Source organism: Brassica rapa, chromosome A03 (genome assembly GCF_000309985.2).
Source record: "Brassica rapa cultivar Chiifu-401-42 chromosome A03, CAAS_Brap_v3.01, whole genome shotgun sequence".
Lineage (NCBI taxonomy): Eukaryota > Viridiplantae > Streptophyta > Magnoliopsida > Brassicales > Brassicaceae > Brassica > Brassica rapa.
The window spans coordinates 28,020,210-28,036,554 of NC_024797.2; the positions used below are offsets into that span (position 1 = coordinate 28,020,210).

Sequence of the window (16,345 nt, forward strand, 5' to 3'; positions counted from 1 at the left end):
GGATACAAGTAGTACGTAATCAATACCCGTATGAGACCCTCACCCAGCTCACACCTCTCGTAAGCTCACGTCTCTCACCAGAAAGCTATCTCTATGAACAAAGAGTACCAACACGAAGAAGAAGATGATCTCACACCCAATCTCACGTGTTTCTCTCACCCGCTCAAGAACTTTCTAGAATCTTAGGTATAACGTACTACTCTCCCTCTGTATCCTTTTCCTTTATATACTCTGCATCAGCCTTATCCACTTGACTGCTAACAGCATCCAGCTAAGGGAATCTCCAACGGCCTTTGCACATGGCATTTTGCCTCACACTCTCCGTGTGACTTGCCAAAACGCAGAGCATAATACTTGGGTTCTTCTCAACAGATGAACTCTACTTCTAGGCCTCCACATTAACCTGTCTCGGCCCAATCCTTTCATCAGTAAACCCTGAACCGGAAATGCTAAACCACTTGTAACAAATCTCCACCTTGGTTTTCATTTCCGACCAAACCCGAAACTCACTTCTTCGGATTACCTTTCTCTTTCACCGACAATTTACCTTGTCTGAGAGAAAGACTAGATTCAGATTCAATCTAGCTAGAGTCGTTGAGAACCCTCAAACGACTCCGTCCTGTTTCAAACTTTGCAACTGGTACACTCTTTGTGAGAATATCAGCTGGATTCTCCAAAGTACCAATCTTAGACACCACAACCGATCCGTCAGCAACAACATCTCTGATGAAGTGGAGACGCACGTCTATATGTTTCGTCCTTTCGTGAAAGACGCTCTTTCGAGCTAAACATAGCGCACTTTGTGAATCACAGAAGATCTCCGCTTGCTTCTGTTCAATTCCAAACTCAGAGGTAATACCTTTTAACCACAGAGCTTCTTTTGTAGCTTCTACTAACGCCATATATTCGGCTTCAGTTGTAGACAGAGCTACAATGTGTTGAAGTCCCGAACGCCAGCTCACAGTGTTCCCACCTACTTGGAACACATATCCAGTGATCGACCGTCTTCGATCAAGGTCAGATGCATAGTCGCTATCACAATAGCCCTTGACTTCAAACTTCTCTTCCCTTTTGAATGTCAACTTCATATCAGTAGTTCCCTTAATGTATCTCATTAACCATTTAACAGCATTCCAATGCTCTGTATCAGGAGAGCTCATGAAGCGACTAACGAGTCCCACTGCATAAGCAATATCCGGACGACTCCCAATCATAGCGTACATGAGACTCCCAACTGCGTTAGAATAAGGTACACTTTCCATCATGCTTTGAGCTTCAGAACGTAGCTCCACCTTAGTGCTAGATAACTTGAAATGACTTCCCATAGGAGTAGACACTGATTTCGAATCTTCCATCATGAAATTCCTGAGAACTTTGTTTAAATAGATGCCTTGGGATAGTGTAAGAATTCCACATTTTCTATCACGAGAAATATCCATTCCAAGAATCCTCTTAGCCGGGCCTAGATCTTTCATTTCAAACTCACAGCTCAAAAGTTCTTTAAGCTTCTGAACTTCCTTAAGATCTTTAGCTGCCACCAACATGTCGTCCACATAAAGCAATAGATAAACCATATTACCACCTTCGTAGCTCTTGAAATATGCACACGAATCATATAGACTTCTTTGGAAACCTTGAGACTTCATGAAAGTATCAAAACGCAGATTCCACTGCCTAGGAGATTGCTTCAGGCCGTAGATAGATCGTTTCAATAAGCAAACCTTGTTTCCTTTCTTATAACCCTCAGGCTGTTCCATTAGAATCTTTTCTTCCAAATTTCCGTGTAGAAATGCTGTTTTAACATCCAACTGCTCGAGTTCCATATCTTGATTCACCACCAGAGATAGTAGAAGTCGAATGGTAACATGCTTGACCACAGGGGAGAAGACTTCGTTATAATCAACACCCTCTATCTGAGAATATCCCTTAGCCACAACTCTTCCTTTAAATCTTCGGTCTTCTCCTCCAGGAACTCCAGGTTTTATTTTATAAATCCATTTACAGCCAATGGTCCTTTCTCCTTCTGGACGATCAATCAAAACCCAAGTTTGATTTCTTTCCAATGAATCCATCTCTTCATCAGAGGCTGATCTCCACTTCTTTCCATTCTTTCCTCGAATAGCTTCTCCATATGTTAGAGGTTCATCTTCCTCTATCATATCAGCCATAACAAGAGCATAAGCAGCCACATCAGAATCGTCAAAACGACTAGGAGCCCTGATGATTCGTCTTTGCCTATCTCTTGCTAGGACATAATCTTGTAGATTATCAGACAAATCCACTTTCTCTGCTTCACTTTCAGTTTCACTGATATCAACATCTTCTAAGACTACTCCACCTGAAGATGAAGACTCAGTCTGATGCTCATACTTATCATCCGAAGGAAGCAGGAATGTAACTCGATTTCCCGACTTAGGAAGAATTTTAGAGCCTGTAGACATTTCAGAAACAGTATCAATGTCTTTGTAGAGAACGTTTTCATGAAACAAGACATTTCTGCTTATTATAATCTTTTTGTCTTCACAGCTCCATATTCTATAACCTTTAACACCTTGGGGATAACCCAAAAATACTCCCTTCTTAGCTCTAGGTTTCAACTTCCCTTGATCCACATGATAATAAACCAAACATCCAAATCTTCTCATGTGATCATAAGCCGGGGCTCTCCCTGTCCAAACTTCTTCTGGAACCTTTAACTCTAGAGGTATAGAGGGCGTTCTGTTAATCATATAGACCACCGTGGAAGACGTTTCAGCCCAGAACTCTTCACCAAGACCTGTCTCACTTAATAGACTCCTAACCTTCTCCAGTATAGATCGGTTAAGTCTCTCAGCAACCCCGTTTTGTTGGGGAGTATAAGGACAGGTTTTGTGTCTTAGAATTCCTTTCTTCTTGCAGAAATCATCAAACAGCTTGTTACAGTACTCTAACCCATTGTCAGTCCTCAAAGCTTTAAGATTCTTTCCACTTTGGTTCTCCACTAGTGCCAACCACTCAACAAACTTAGACAAAGCTTCATCCTTGGTTTTCAGGAAATAAATCCAAACCTTTCTGGAGTAGTCATCTACAAATGATATGTAGTAGTGACATTTGGATAAACTAGGTGTTACATTTGGAGAACCCCACAAATCAGAATGCACGTAGGCGAGTTGTTCCTCTGAATCGTGTTTTCCTTTCTTGAAAGATATCCTGTGAAACTTTCCAAGAACACAATGTTCACACTCTTGTTTATCTGCAACTTCAAAATCTTTCAGAAAACCAGCTTTCACCAAACACTGCATCCCTTTGACACTCATGTGACCCAGACGACTGTGCCATAGAGTAGTCATATCCAGAACATCTTCAGCTGAGTTCATTTCTCCTTTGACTACAATTCCATCAAGGAAATACAGAGTGTCAATGTAGTCAGCAGCCAAAACTTCTTTATTTTCCTTAAACACGTTTAGCCTGTAGTTCTTGGATTGGAACCAGCATCCATGTGACTCTAACTGACCCAGAGAGATAAGATTTCTTCTAGCAGTAGCAGAAAACCTTACATCTGTTAGAACTACCACGATCTTGTTATGATTTAGAAGTTTAACTTTCCCAACAGCAGTGACTTCACAAAATGTGTCATTTCCCATCAGTATCTTTCCGCCATCAATTTCTTCTACATCAAACATAAGATCCCTTTTGTATGTCATATGATATGAGCAACCAGAATCTAACACCCACCCTTCTCTATTTGCTTTGTCTGAAGCTGTTAACATCACTGGCTCACTGTCCTGAGCTTTTCCAATGCTGGCTTCAGCTTTTATAGGGTTGTGGTGTTGAGATCTCTTCGGACATTCCCTCTTGAAATGGCCTTCTGCTCCACATATCCAACAGGTTCTTTTTCCTTTTGGCCTAGACTTGCTCCGACTGCTCTGCTTTCCTTTAGAAGTAGTCTTCTTCTCGGATCTGCCTCTTGCTTGAAAGTAGAGACCTTCATTATTAGATGATCCAACGAGATTTCCTTTCGCTTTCATGTCTAACTCAATCGAGTAAGCAGATCTCGTGATCTCCTTTAATGAAATGGTATCTTGTCCTCTACCATACTTCAAAGTATGCACCAAAGGCTCAAACCTCTTAGGTAGACTGTTCAGAAGAATGACCGCCTGATCTTCTTCGCTTAACTCAACATCAAGACTCCCCAAATCTGACACCAACTTGGTAAAGACATCCAAGTTCTTATCAAGATTCTTATCTTCATCCATCTTATAGCTGTAGAAACGTTGCTTTAGATAGAACCTATTTGGCAAAGACTTGATTTGGTACGTAGACTCCAGTGCAGTCCACATCTCTAGAGCAGTTTTTGCCTTAATGACCTTTCGCAGCACCAAGTCACTTAGACTCATGCTCAAGAGATTTCTAACTCTTCTGTCCTTCTCGAGTCTCTTGGGATCCACCATAGGCTTCACACCGGAATCATCATCAGCAATACCCTTGCCTTTGATGTCAACTTCCTCCGGTTGTAGCACTGAATCTAACCCAAGAATCTCAAACTGAGCTAACACCTTGTGTTTCCACAAAGCAAAATCCCCTTCACCATCGAACTTGTCCACCTCAAACCTTCCCTTAGTAGGCTCCATGATCAGTAATCACAAGCTTGATCAGAACCTGAGATCACAGAAAAAACAGAAACCCACACACAAACTCCAATCGCAGAGATAAATCCGAAGAATACCAGATAACCAGAAAACCAAAGTAAGATAACCAGAGAAATCCCACAGATGTTCAGATCTGAAACTAGTGACCCTCACCCAGAGCTAATCAGGAAGAGATTCCTTAACCTGATCAGATCTTGCGAGAAAACTCCTGGATCACCACAGATCTGAAACTCCCTGAACCAGTAACCCAGGCTCTGATACCACTTGTAGTGATTTCACGTTCAGTTTGACTTATCTAGCTCATTTTATCTTCGTTTATCCTAAGTGATTATGTGTTTGTTTGTTTTGCAGAAAGTAAAAGACACAGGTGATTTAGAGTTCCCAAGGCTGTTAACGAAGCACTTGGTACATCTCGTGGAAACAGGATACAAGTAGTACGTAATCAATACCCGTATGAGACCCTCACCCAGCTCACACCTCTCGTAAGCTCACGTCTCTCACCAGAAAGCTATCTCTATGAACAAAGAGTACCAACACGAAGAAGAAGATGATCTCACACCCAATCTCACGTGTTTCTCTCACCCGCTCAAGAACTTTCTAGAATCTTAGGTATAACGTACTACTCTCCCTCTGTATCCTTTTCCTTTATATACTCTGCATCAGCCTTATCCACTTGACTGCTAACAGCATCCAGCTAAGGGAATCTCCAACGGCCTTTGCACATGGCATTTTGCCTCACACTCTCCGTGTGACTTGCCAAAACGCAGAGCATAATACTTGGGTTCTTCTCAACAGATGAACTCTACTTCTGGGCTTCCACATTAACCTGTCTCGGCCCAATCCTTTCATCAGTAAACCCTGAACCGGAAATGCTAAACCACTTGTAACAGCTTGAGAAGTCTGTTTCTGAGAAATCAAGAGTGTCAGAGGAGAAAGAGATGGACTTTGATATGATTCAGGTTCTTGAAGCATCTCTCTTGAGATTGGTGATTGTGGGAACCGAAATTCGCACTGTCGATTTCCGTTTAAATAAGGAAACTAAGAAAACCCTAGTTTCCCAGAGGACCCGGATATCTGTTAATTACCACACGTCAAGCAATCAGAACACGAGAATAACAACGATAAAAATAAGAAATCGAAAAGAGAGCAAAGTAGATCTTATTCCGAATCTGCGTATGAGCGTTACAACAAGGTATAAGCCTGGGCTCGAGAGCTGTCGGCGAGATTCCTAGTTCTAGCAACCCTAAGACGGCTAAACCTAATTGAGTCGCAGCTCGAAATAACAAAAACGGAAAGTTGCCTAAATCGCTCTAAGTGCTAAGTTTGCTCTGAAAAGTTCCTCCTCCTGCTCCTCGCCTAGGACTCCTTATATACTAGCTCCAAGGTCGGTTTACGCTTTTACTCTTCTGCCCTTAAGCCGTCATAGCATAAAAATGCAGATATTCCATTTTTCCCGATCTTCACAATTATCTTCAAAACTTCCGTATTTATCCGTGGAAACTTGACATTTATCCTTCCTCGCGGGCCAAGCGTGAACCATGCTGTGGTTCACGGGCTTTTGGTTAGGAAAAATCGTAGGATGGGCCTCCAGTCGTGTTTTAGGTCCCTTTGGGCCGTCTTCCGACTCGACACGTTTACCACGAGTTTTCCGCGGTTTCTAATCCGCGAAGTTTGATCGATGAATTAGAATAGCGGGAAACATAGACTGAGCTTGCTACGGTCTTCGGGAGATAGCATTCGAAGGTTTGACGAGAATGCAAGGACTGGTGTCGTATCGATGTTCGGAAAGGTTCAATCGCTATACAGCGACCGATCTTTGGCTCGAGCCCGGTCGCTATGTAGCGACCGAGCGAAACGAGTGCTCGGTCGCTACGTAGCGACCGAGCTTCGGCTTGAGCTCGGTCGCTACGTAGCGACCGAGCGGGACGATCGCTCGGTCGCTACGTAGCGACCGAGCTTTGGCTCGAGCTCGGTCGCTACATAGCGACCGAGCGGGACGATCGCTCGGTCGCTACGTAGCGACCGAGCGGGACGATCGCTCGGTCGCTACGTAGCGACCGAGCTTTGGCTCGAGCTCGGTCGTTACGTAGCGACCGAGCGGGACGATCGCTCGGTCGCTACGTAGCGACCGAGCTTGGCTGAGCTCGGTCGCTACGTAGCGACCGAGCTTTGGCTCGAGCTCGGTCGCTACGTAGCGACCGAGCGGGACGATCGCTCGGTCGCTACGTAGCGACCGAGCTTGGCTGAGCTCGACCGAGCGGGACGATCGTTTGGTTTGAATCCCAAAGAATACTTCTTCGTAGAAATAACCTCGTATAGGTTATTTTTACGAAAATTATATCCCTTCTTTTACTAACTCTTTCGGAAATACGATCTCTGAGGATTTTCGGATGGTAATTCCGTCGTAACCGTTTTTAACCCCAACAGTTAGCCCCCCAGCCCGTTAGGATCATGCATGGGGGATCCTAGCGTGCGGTTAGGCATGTTTGGCAAGTTAGGCGTGATGGATGGAATTAATATACGAAAGTCCGAGCTTGAATAGTAAATCCTCATGTCTTATAAGAAGAGAGGTAATTTGTTCCATAATTTTTTCACTTTCTTGTTTTTCTCTAAGATCTTTCAAAAACTTTCTATCTTTCTCTCCACCCTTTTCCTCTATTCTCTTAAGAGAAGTATAAAGATGTCGAGCAAGAAAAAGATTGCGAAAAAAGGGTCTTCGTCCGCGAGTCCTTACGAAGAGCTCGTCGTTCCGAAGACGGAGTTCGTGCCTCACTCGGTGCATCCTGCCGAGAACGAGGCATGGTGGGTTGCTCATTACGGCTCGTTGATCCCTCCAAAGGAGAAGCCATTCCCGGTCCTGGTCCATCGCGGAGTCGAGGGAAAGGACGCAAGTAGGTCCACTGACGAGTTTCTCGCGACGATGCGGTCGTTCTACCGCATCCCGGATGTTGTGGAGTTCCGGGTTCCCTGTCGCGGGGAATGTGCTAACAACCCCCCGGAGGGTTACTTTACTTGTTATGAGGTGTTCATAGTGCGTTGTCGCCTCTGGTTCCCCATACCCGAAATTCTCGTCCGAGTGTTGGACCGTTTTGAAGTTGCGATAAGTCAGTTGACACCCCTTGCCATTCAGCACCTTATTGGGATCTTGATCCTAAGCTATGAGCATGGCCTTTCCCTTTCCGTTGACCATTACGAAGCGCTTTTGAGGCTTCAACTTGTCAAGGATACGGATAAGCATAGGTTTGTCCCTCGGAAATTTATGTCGGTGGTTAAGAAGTTCATTTCGAACTTCAACTCGTGGAAGAAGTTCTTTTTCTTCGTTCGTTTGGACGCTGCGTCCGTCGAAGAGAGTTGCATTCCACTGTTCCGGAGGTTGCCGAACAATCGTCCCTTCATCAATCCTCTTGCTCCGTTCCCTGAGGATATTATCGTGGTGAGGGATCTTCTCAGGAATGGTCCCTTCTTCTGGACTTCTTTCACGCCGAGAAGGGTTCGGAAGGCGCTGAAATTTGTGCAACCTGGTCCAGCTTTGGACGCGGATACGGGAAGTGATTCCGAACCCGACGGCCAGAGTCCCGTTGAAGCTCCGACAACCGCGCCGGAGTCGAGCTCTTGGAAGGGAAAAGACGTCGATCTCGGCGACATAGAGTTTTCGATGGATGACTCTATGCTTCCAGGATGGGATCCGAACCTTGCTTACGGCGACGGAAGCGGTTCGAGCGAAGCCCCCATTCCGGACTTCGATGATTTCTTTACTGGGCTGCCATCGGGTTTCGATGCTCCTCCTCCTACGAAAGAATCGGCGAGGCCGAGAGTCGTTGCGGAAGGGTCTCGCATCATCAATGGGGTTAGTTTTTTTCTTGGGAATTTTTAAGTGATTATCCCATGTATGAATTTGTTAACACGCCTATTGATTTTGCAGGGCCTGAGCTTGCTGGGCTCGGCCATCGAGGCGGGTCATAGAGAAGCCATGGTCTACCGTTTCAAGGCGGAGAAAGCGGAACGGGATCTTGCCCGTGTACAAGGCGAGATGCTGGAGCGGGAGGCACAGCTTACTCGTGATCATGCGCGGGCTGTTCGCAGATCGGAGAGGAAAGGCAAAAGAGAGATCGTCGAGGTGATGAAGACTCGCGCATCTCAGTTCCAGATTGAGTACGGGAATCTTAAGAATGCCTTTAACTCGGTGGGCGACTTTCGCGAGTGCCGTGGTTCGGTCGGAAGTCTTTGGAGGACGCAAGCCGACGACTATGTGTTTGAAGAGGAAATGAGCTTGATGAAGAGTGGGATGAGTGACCGTGCCCACGCTGAGGCGCTTATCCCTCCGATCGACGAGAGGATTCAAGGGTTCTGGGATTCCATCCCGGTTTCTCCTGATACCGAGGAGGTCCCGATCGATTTTCACGGCGGTGGCGAGGAAGTGGATCGTCCTGCGGATGCGTTTGGTGCTTCGTTGTCCGGGGACTTCGACTTTGGATTATGAGGGATGGATTAGTTATCCTTGTTTTTTGCCGATTATGGCCCTCTGAATTTGGATTTCGTTTAGGTCAAGATGACCGTATTTGTATTTCGGGGACTGGCCGTTGGTGGCTTTGAATCCCTTGCCGCTTTATGCGGTTTATTTATACGATAAATGTTTCGTTTCGAGTTTTTCCCGAGTAGGGTTGAAGTAAATACGAGTTGTCGTCTCGTATGTAGTTCTAATTAGACGTTCAATCAGTTGGTTCGTTCGTGATTTTCGTAAAATTTATCTGTCTTTACGATTCTGAGAACATTGAGACACGAACGGAGATGCATGGTTTATGATCTCGTATCTTTTAGATATCATGCCTTGAGATGTTTGAGACCAGAGCGTTGGGTTTAGGGCAAGACCTAGGTTTACTTTCGGTTAAGGTTTGTGCGGTGACTAGCCGGCTATCGTTTTTCCTGTTGCGATTTCTTCCTGACTCGCACCGATTTAAAGTCCGCGATATGTTCTCGGCTTATATGACTTGTATGGTACGAATCGAGCATCTTCTCAGAATCAACTGGAAGTGCTAAACCAAAATTTCGGATTTTTGTTGTAGCGCGCTTTTGTCCTTGTGATGGACATTTTTAAAGATCAAAAGAGTGATCGGATTGCGTTTGTTTAAGACGGCTGGCGTGTTCGTCGGGGCCAATCGACGAACGGGGTGTAAGGTTTTTGGTGGTCGCGTTCGGACAATTTGTTTAGCATTGTCCTCGAATTTTAACTTTTTGCGACGTCTCGCAGTTATTTTCGAGGATTATGCGTGTTTGAATGGTGATAATCTTTACGATTTTTGGGCCGGATGAGGCCGCAGACGAGCGTAAACTGAAGCGTAAGCGTTTTCGATAAAAAGACAGTGTATATTGTAAAAGTTTTTTTTGTTTCTAAAAACTCGATTACAATAATGGCGATTGTGGGAGTATACGAGTATACGCACCCACTCCCCCCCCTTTTTAGAGAGGGGGATAGCTGAACTCGTCTTTTGACAAGCTGCCTACGTACCCCTTTCGAGGATCAAGCCATCTCGTAGTTCTGTTTCATGCCGCGAGTGTTCTTACTCGGCGGTTGCTGTTGCGATGTCCGCCTTGACCGTGTCGATCGTGGCTGGGTCGACGCTATTTTCCGGATGTTCCGGTTGAGTTGTCGCGTGGGCTTTGGATTTATGTCGAGCTTCGACGTCCGACACGTTTGCGTTGACGGACGATTTTACTTCGTCCTTGTGCGGGGTGCTTTTGGCCGAAGATCGATCTATCTTTGCGCGTTTGCCGTTTGCAGAAGCCGTGATTTGTCTTAACTTATGCTCCGCGAGGAAGCATAGTCGCGACTGTTTTTGGCATCCCCAGATGGCCGCGACTCCGTTCGGCGTTGGGAACTTGAGACCCAGGTGGTAAGTTGACGGAACTGCCTGCATGGCGTTGAGCCATGGGGTTCCCATGATCACGTTGTAGATAGCGGGATGGTCGACTACCGCGAATTCGACGATTTTCGTGATCTCCTTGGCCATGACTGGCAATTGGATTGACCCGAGAGTCATCGACACTTCGCCTGAAAAACCCGTGAGTGGTTTTGGCGTCGGAATCACCTCTCCGAGTTCGATATTCATCCGATTGAGAGTGTCGCGGAAGATTACGTTGACCGTGCTTCCCGTATCGACGAGTACCCTTCCGACTTCTAAATCTCGTATGACGAGATCTATGACGAGCGGGTCGCAGTGAGGTTGGTCGATACCGCCGGCTTCTTCCTCCGTGAAGGTGATCGAGCAATTTTGGCCGTCTCGAGGAGGAGACCATGTAGGCCATTTTGCGCTTGATTCTGCCTTCCGTTGGTAAGCCTTGATGGCTGACACGGTATCGCCGCAGTATTGAGATCCTCCGATGATCATATTGACTCTGCGACGATTGTTATCGTTCCCTTTGTCATCCGGCCTCCTACCGCGTTTATCCCCAGGTTGGTTTCGTTGAGGAGATTTTTCGGCGGGCGGATTTCTGTCCGTCTTTGGAGGCCGATCAGAATCGAGGATGAGATCCTTGACGCTAGTTACTTCCGAAAGCTCTCCAGCGAGCAGCTTCGCGGCCAGTCTTGCTCCTAAGACTTTGCAATTAGTCGTGGAGTGTCCTCGGGATTGGTGGAACTCGCAGAAGGTGTTCTCGTCATACCCTTGATTGCGAGTCCATGTGTTGCCCGTGGTCCGGCCTTGATCCGAACTGATCGCATAGTTATGCGCCCCTTGGAGATCTTCCCCCTCGTGATGGACGTACTTGTCGTTACGAGAGTTCTTCTTTTTCCCCTTCGGATCTGCGTCTTTCGAGGATGGTCTTGCCGGCTTATGTTTTTGCGATAAGACTTTAGTTTCTTCCTCCACTATGATATAGTCTGTTGCTTTGTGGAGGGCGTCCTGGATCGTTCGCGGTTTGTCGAGAGTTATCCATTTTCTGAATTTCGACTTGTACCAGAGCGTCTTTCTCAGCGCGTCGATGGCCACTTTGTCGCTTATCCCGCTGACCCTGGACATTATCAGTTTGAACCGGCTGATAAACTCGCGGAGGGGTTCGTCTTCCCTCTGGGAGAGACTCCAGAGATCAACATCGGAGGTTTCCCTGTCTATGAATACAGAGTACTGTTTGAGGAATTCCGAAGCGAGCTGTCGAAAACTCCCGATGGTGTTGCGACGAAGGCGTGCGAACCATTCGAGCGCTGCTCCTTCAAGATTTTCGACGAACAGGCGGCAATAGCCGGCATCCTTTTCGCCGTCCTTCAGTCTTGCTCTTCCCATCGCGATGTGGAAAGCCTGAAGGTGCGCTTTTGGATCGGCCGTACCATCGTACTTTGGCACTTTGATCTTTCCCGGATCGGACACCCTCATGTCCGAAATGCGACTGGTAAAGGGGGTCTTTCGAGCTCCTTCCAGCAGTCGATCGATCTCGGGGGCAGCACTAGTAGCATGATGGATTTGAGACTTTACGGCTCTCACTTCTGCCGCAGTCTTGGTGATGTAGTCGCGAAGATCGCGGATATCCGATGTCTCGTCAGTGGATTTCCGAGCTTGTCGGTGCTTACTGCGAGTGAGCTCGGTTTGCCTTTCGGCCAACTCCTCTTGTTCGTTCCAATAGGCGACTTCTTCTTCTTCCGTCATTGGTTTTTCGAACGGGGAGCCTTCCCGAGCGGATCGGCTTCTGGTCCTTCTTGGATGTCTGTCGACATCCTCGTCGCTGTCGGCGGAGATATCGCTAGGATCCAGGTCAATGTGTTCGGCTTCCGAGTCCTTTGCAGGGAGCGGAAGACTTTCAGCGTTCCCCTTCTCGATGGGAGACTTCTCGCTGGGGTTTTGACCGGAAGGTCGTTCCCGCGCGACTCCTGCCCTATCGAGTGGGGTGGCGAAATCGAGCCTCTTCCCGCGGATTTTGGTGGTTCCGCGGGGACGGATAGCTTGGGTCCTTGCCGTTAAGGTTTCAACCTGTTTGGTCAAGGTATTCACGAGCTTATCCTGTTCTTCCGACCTTTTTTCATAGGTGGCGAACATCTTTTTAAACTCCTCGAGAGTCGCGGCGTTGGCTTGCGCGTTGGCCGCAGATACGTCCGCTACCGGAGTGTGGAGATCGGTGCCGCTGCCTCCGTTAAGGGGAGTTTGCACGTTATCCGCGTCGTTGGTTGACATGTCTGACTGTGTGTGGCTTTTGCGGGTTAGATTGATCCGTAAGTCCCCCTCCTTCTAGCGCCAAACTGTGGGAACCGAAATTCGCACTGTCGATTTCCGTTTAAATAAGGAAACTAAGAAAACCCTAGTTTCCCAGAGGACCCGGATATCTGTTAATTACCACACGTCAAGCAATCAGAACACGAGAATAACAACGATAAAAATAAGAAATCGAAAAGAGAGCAAAGTAGATCTTATTCCGAATCTGCGTATGAGCGTTACAACAAGGTATAAGCCTGGGCTCGAGAGCTGTCGGCGAGATTCCTAGTTCTAGCAACCCTAAGACGGCTAAACCTAATTGAGTCGCAGCTCGAAATAACAAAAACGGAAAGTTGCCTAAATCGCTCTAAGTGCTAAGTTTGCTCTGAAAAGTTCCTCCTCCTGCTCCTCGCCTAGGACTCCTTATATACTAGCTCCAAGGTCGGTTTACGCTTTTACTCTTCTGCCCTTAAGCCGTCATAGCATAAAAATGGAGATATTCCATTTTTCCCGATCTTCACAATTATCTTCAAAACTTCCGTATTTATCCGCGGAAACTTGACATTTATCCTTCCTCGCGGGCCAAGCGTGAACCATGCTGTGGTTCACGGGCTTTTGGTTAGGAAAAATCGTAGGATGGGCCTCGAGTCGTGTTTTAGGTCCCTTTGGGCCGTCTTCCGACTCGACACGTTTACCACGAGTTTTCCGCGGTTTCTAATCCGCGAAGTTTGATCGATGAATTAGAATAGCGGGAAACATAGACTGAGCTTGCTACGGTCTTCGGGAGATAGCATTCGAAGGTTTGACGAGAATGCAAGGACTGGTGTCGTATCGATGTTCGGAAAGGTTCAATCGCTATACAGCGACCGATCTTTGGCTCGAGCCCGGTCGCTATGTAGCGACCGAGCGAAACGAGTGCTCTAGCGACCGAGCTTCGGCTTGAGCTCGGTCGCTACGTAGCGACCGAGCGGGACGATCGCTCGGTCGCTACGTAGCGACCGAGCGGGACGATCGCTCGGTCGCTACGTAGCGACCGAGCTTCGGCTCGAGCTCGGTCGCTACGTAGCGACCGAGCGGGACGATCGCTCGGTCGCTACGTAGCGACCGAGCTTTGCCTCGAGCTCGGTCGTTACGTAGCGACCGAGCGGGACGATCGCTCGGTCGCTACGTAGCGACCGAGCTTGGCTGAGCTCGGTCGCTACGTAGCGACCGAGCGGGACGATCGCTCGGTCGCTACGTAGCGACCGAGCTTTGGCTCGAGCTCGGTCGCTACGTAGCGACCGAGCGGGACGATCGCTCGGTCGCTACGTAGCGACCGAGCTTTGGCTCGAGCTCGGTCGCTACGTAGCGACCGAGCGGGACGATCGTTCGGTCGCTACGTAGCGACCGAGCTTGGCTGAGCTCGACCGAGCGGGACGATCGTTTGGTTTGAATCCCAAAGAATACTTCTTCGTAGAAATAACCTCGTATAGGTTATTTTTACGAAAATTATATCCCTTCTTTTACTAACTCTTTCGGAAATACGATCTCTGAGGATTTTCGGATGGTAATTCCGTCGTAACCGTTTTTGACCCCAACAGTGATTGAGAGACAAACTGAAGTAGCAGTGAGAAAGAAGCTTGAAGATGTTACAAGTGAGTGTGAAAGGAAGAAAGAGGAGGCTAAGTTGGTTTTTGAGTCAATCCATGAGAAGTTGTGTGGGTTAGAGAAGGCAGAGAAAGGTTTTGATGTCAAACAAAGAGTGGAGATGGAGAGACTTAGCTCACTTGAGGAGGCTATCAAGGTGATATATGCTGAGTTGAAGAGAAAGGAGGAGAGGTTTGAGTTGAAACAGAAAGAAGAAGCTGACAGATGGAGAGAGGAGACTGAACTGAAGAGAAAAGATCTTGAGATTAGGGAGAAGACACTAGAAGAAAGGATGAAAGAGCTTCAACTGAAGCAGATGGAGTTAGAAGAAAGATCAAAGCAAAGTGCAGAGACTAGAAAGAGATCCAACCATGCGGTTGAGCAAGATAATGATGCTGGTTCTCTTACTCCAGCTAAAAAACATAAACCTGAGGAAGCAGATTTGGGTTGTGCTTCAAAGGATGGAGACATTGGAGGCATTGTCTGCAAAGATCCTAAACCGTTAACTTGTCCTGATACAAAGTTTAATGGTTTTGGCAAGTCAATGAGCTCTTTTGCTGTAGATCAAGTATGGGCTTTACATGACCCTAGAGATGACATGCCAAGGATTTATGCTCAGATCAGGAGAATCTTTAGCTCTCAGTTTAGTCTGCAGGTGACATTACTTGAACATGTGGAAACTACAAAGGAAGAGAAATCAATTCTTTCCAGTGCTTGTGGGAGATTTGAATATGGAGATACAGAGATCAGAAGCCACCTGTTGTTTGCTCATGAGATGGACAACATCAAATGTGACAAGAGTGTCATAGTGAACCCAAGAAAGGGAGAAACATGGGCTCTTTTCAAAGATTGGGATATAAGCTGGAAGAGTCAATCTGATCTCCACGAGCCTCCTTATAGGTACGACCTTGTGGAAATTATCACCGAGTTTGACGATCAACAAGGCATTTCAGTGGCATATATGGGGAGAGTTGAAGGATTTGAGTCGGTTTTAAACCGTGTTGAGCAGCATGGACTCATCAAGATCATCTGTCCGGGGGAAATGCAGAGGTTTTCTCATAAAGTTTCACCTGGTTCTTTCAAGCTAGACCCTGCTGCTGCACAAGGCTATGATCCTGTTCTTGAGGAGGTGGTGGACACGAGGATACAAAGTAAGGAATGTGACAAAGCTCCAACGGCTGAAACTCAAGAAGGGTCTACAAAAAATCAGCCCATCATATTAGAATGAGGGAACCAAGTCTAGTATATATATGTAGAGTGCCACTGGTGATGGCTTTTGATGTTACATGACGTAGTGAATCTGTAACCTTTTGGCTCTAGTTATGTTTTCTCTTTAAACCGTTCTGTTTCTTGAACTGAACCAACTTCTTTTGTTAAAAAATGAAAGAGAATGCTTCTTTATGATTGATCAAAAAAAAAAAAAAACAAGCTTCTTTATGTCTTCATGGTGGGATTCACTCACTAGCTTTTGTTTCTTCTCTTCTCCTCCCCTATGAAAGTATCTCCATTGTTAAGAAAAAAAACTTATATAATGTGACGCAATCACTTTTATTACAAGACTAAAAATCCCATTATGTGAAAAAAGAAGAGTGAAAATAAATAACTATTTGTTTCCTAACAAATTAAATATAATTATTCCATTAAGTTTTTTTTTTAAGTTGTATACTTGTATTAATCTTTTAGTCTTGTTATTTGTTAATTTTATCAAACTCTAATTAATAGTTGGAAAAATTGTTTTTTTTAGAGCAAAAAAATGGTAACTATGTCCCTTTATACTAATATATACTACTTTATGTCCCATTAGACTAATTTTTTTCAAAATAGCAGTAATGCCCTTAAAATTGTAATTTTTTATTCTTTTTTCGTTTTTTATATTTTTTTGTTCCTTTTTCGTTTTTTTATTTTTTTTAAAAA

At 46.1% G+C, this 16,345-nt stretch overlaps 1 protein-coding gene across 1 annotated transcript; it reads left to right on the forward strand.

The window, feature by feature from the left end:
- The first annotated feature begins 1,124 nt into the window (after positions 1-1,124).
- LOC103862125 lies at positions 1,125-16,043 on the forward strand. The gene is made up of 3 exons (XM_033288137.1): positions 1,125-1,249; positions 4,980-5,237; positions 14,386-16,043. Exon 3 carries the CDS (start codon positions 14,553-14,555, stop codon positions 15,657-15,659), a length of 1,107 nt encoding a protein of 368 aa, XP_033144028.1. The 5' UTR covers positions 1,125-1,249; positions 4,980-5,237; positions 14,386-14,552; the 3' UTR covers positions 15,660-16,043.
- The last annotated feature ends 302 nt before the right edge of the window (positions 16,044-16,345 follow it).

Bases quoted from the DNA above. Each gene is read 5' to 3' on its own strand.
- LOC103862125 (XM_033288137.1), top strand. From the start codon at position 14,553: ATGGAGAGACTTAGCTCACTTGAGGAGGCTATCAAGGTGATATATGCT.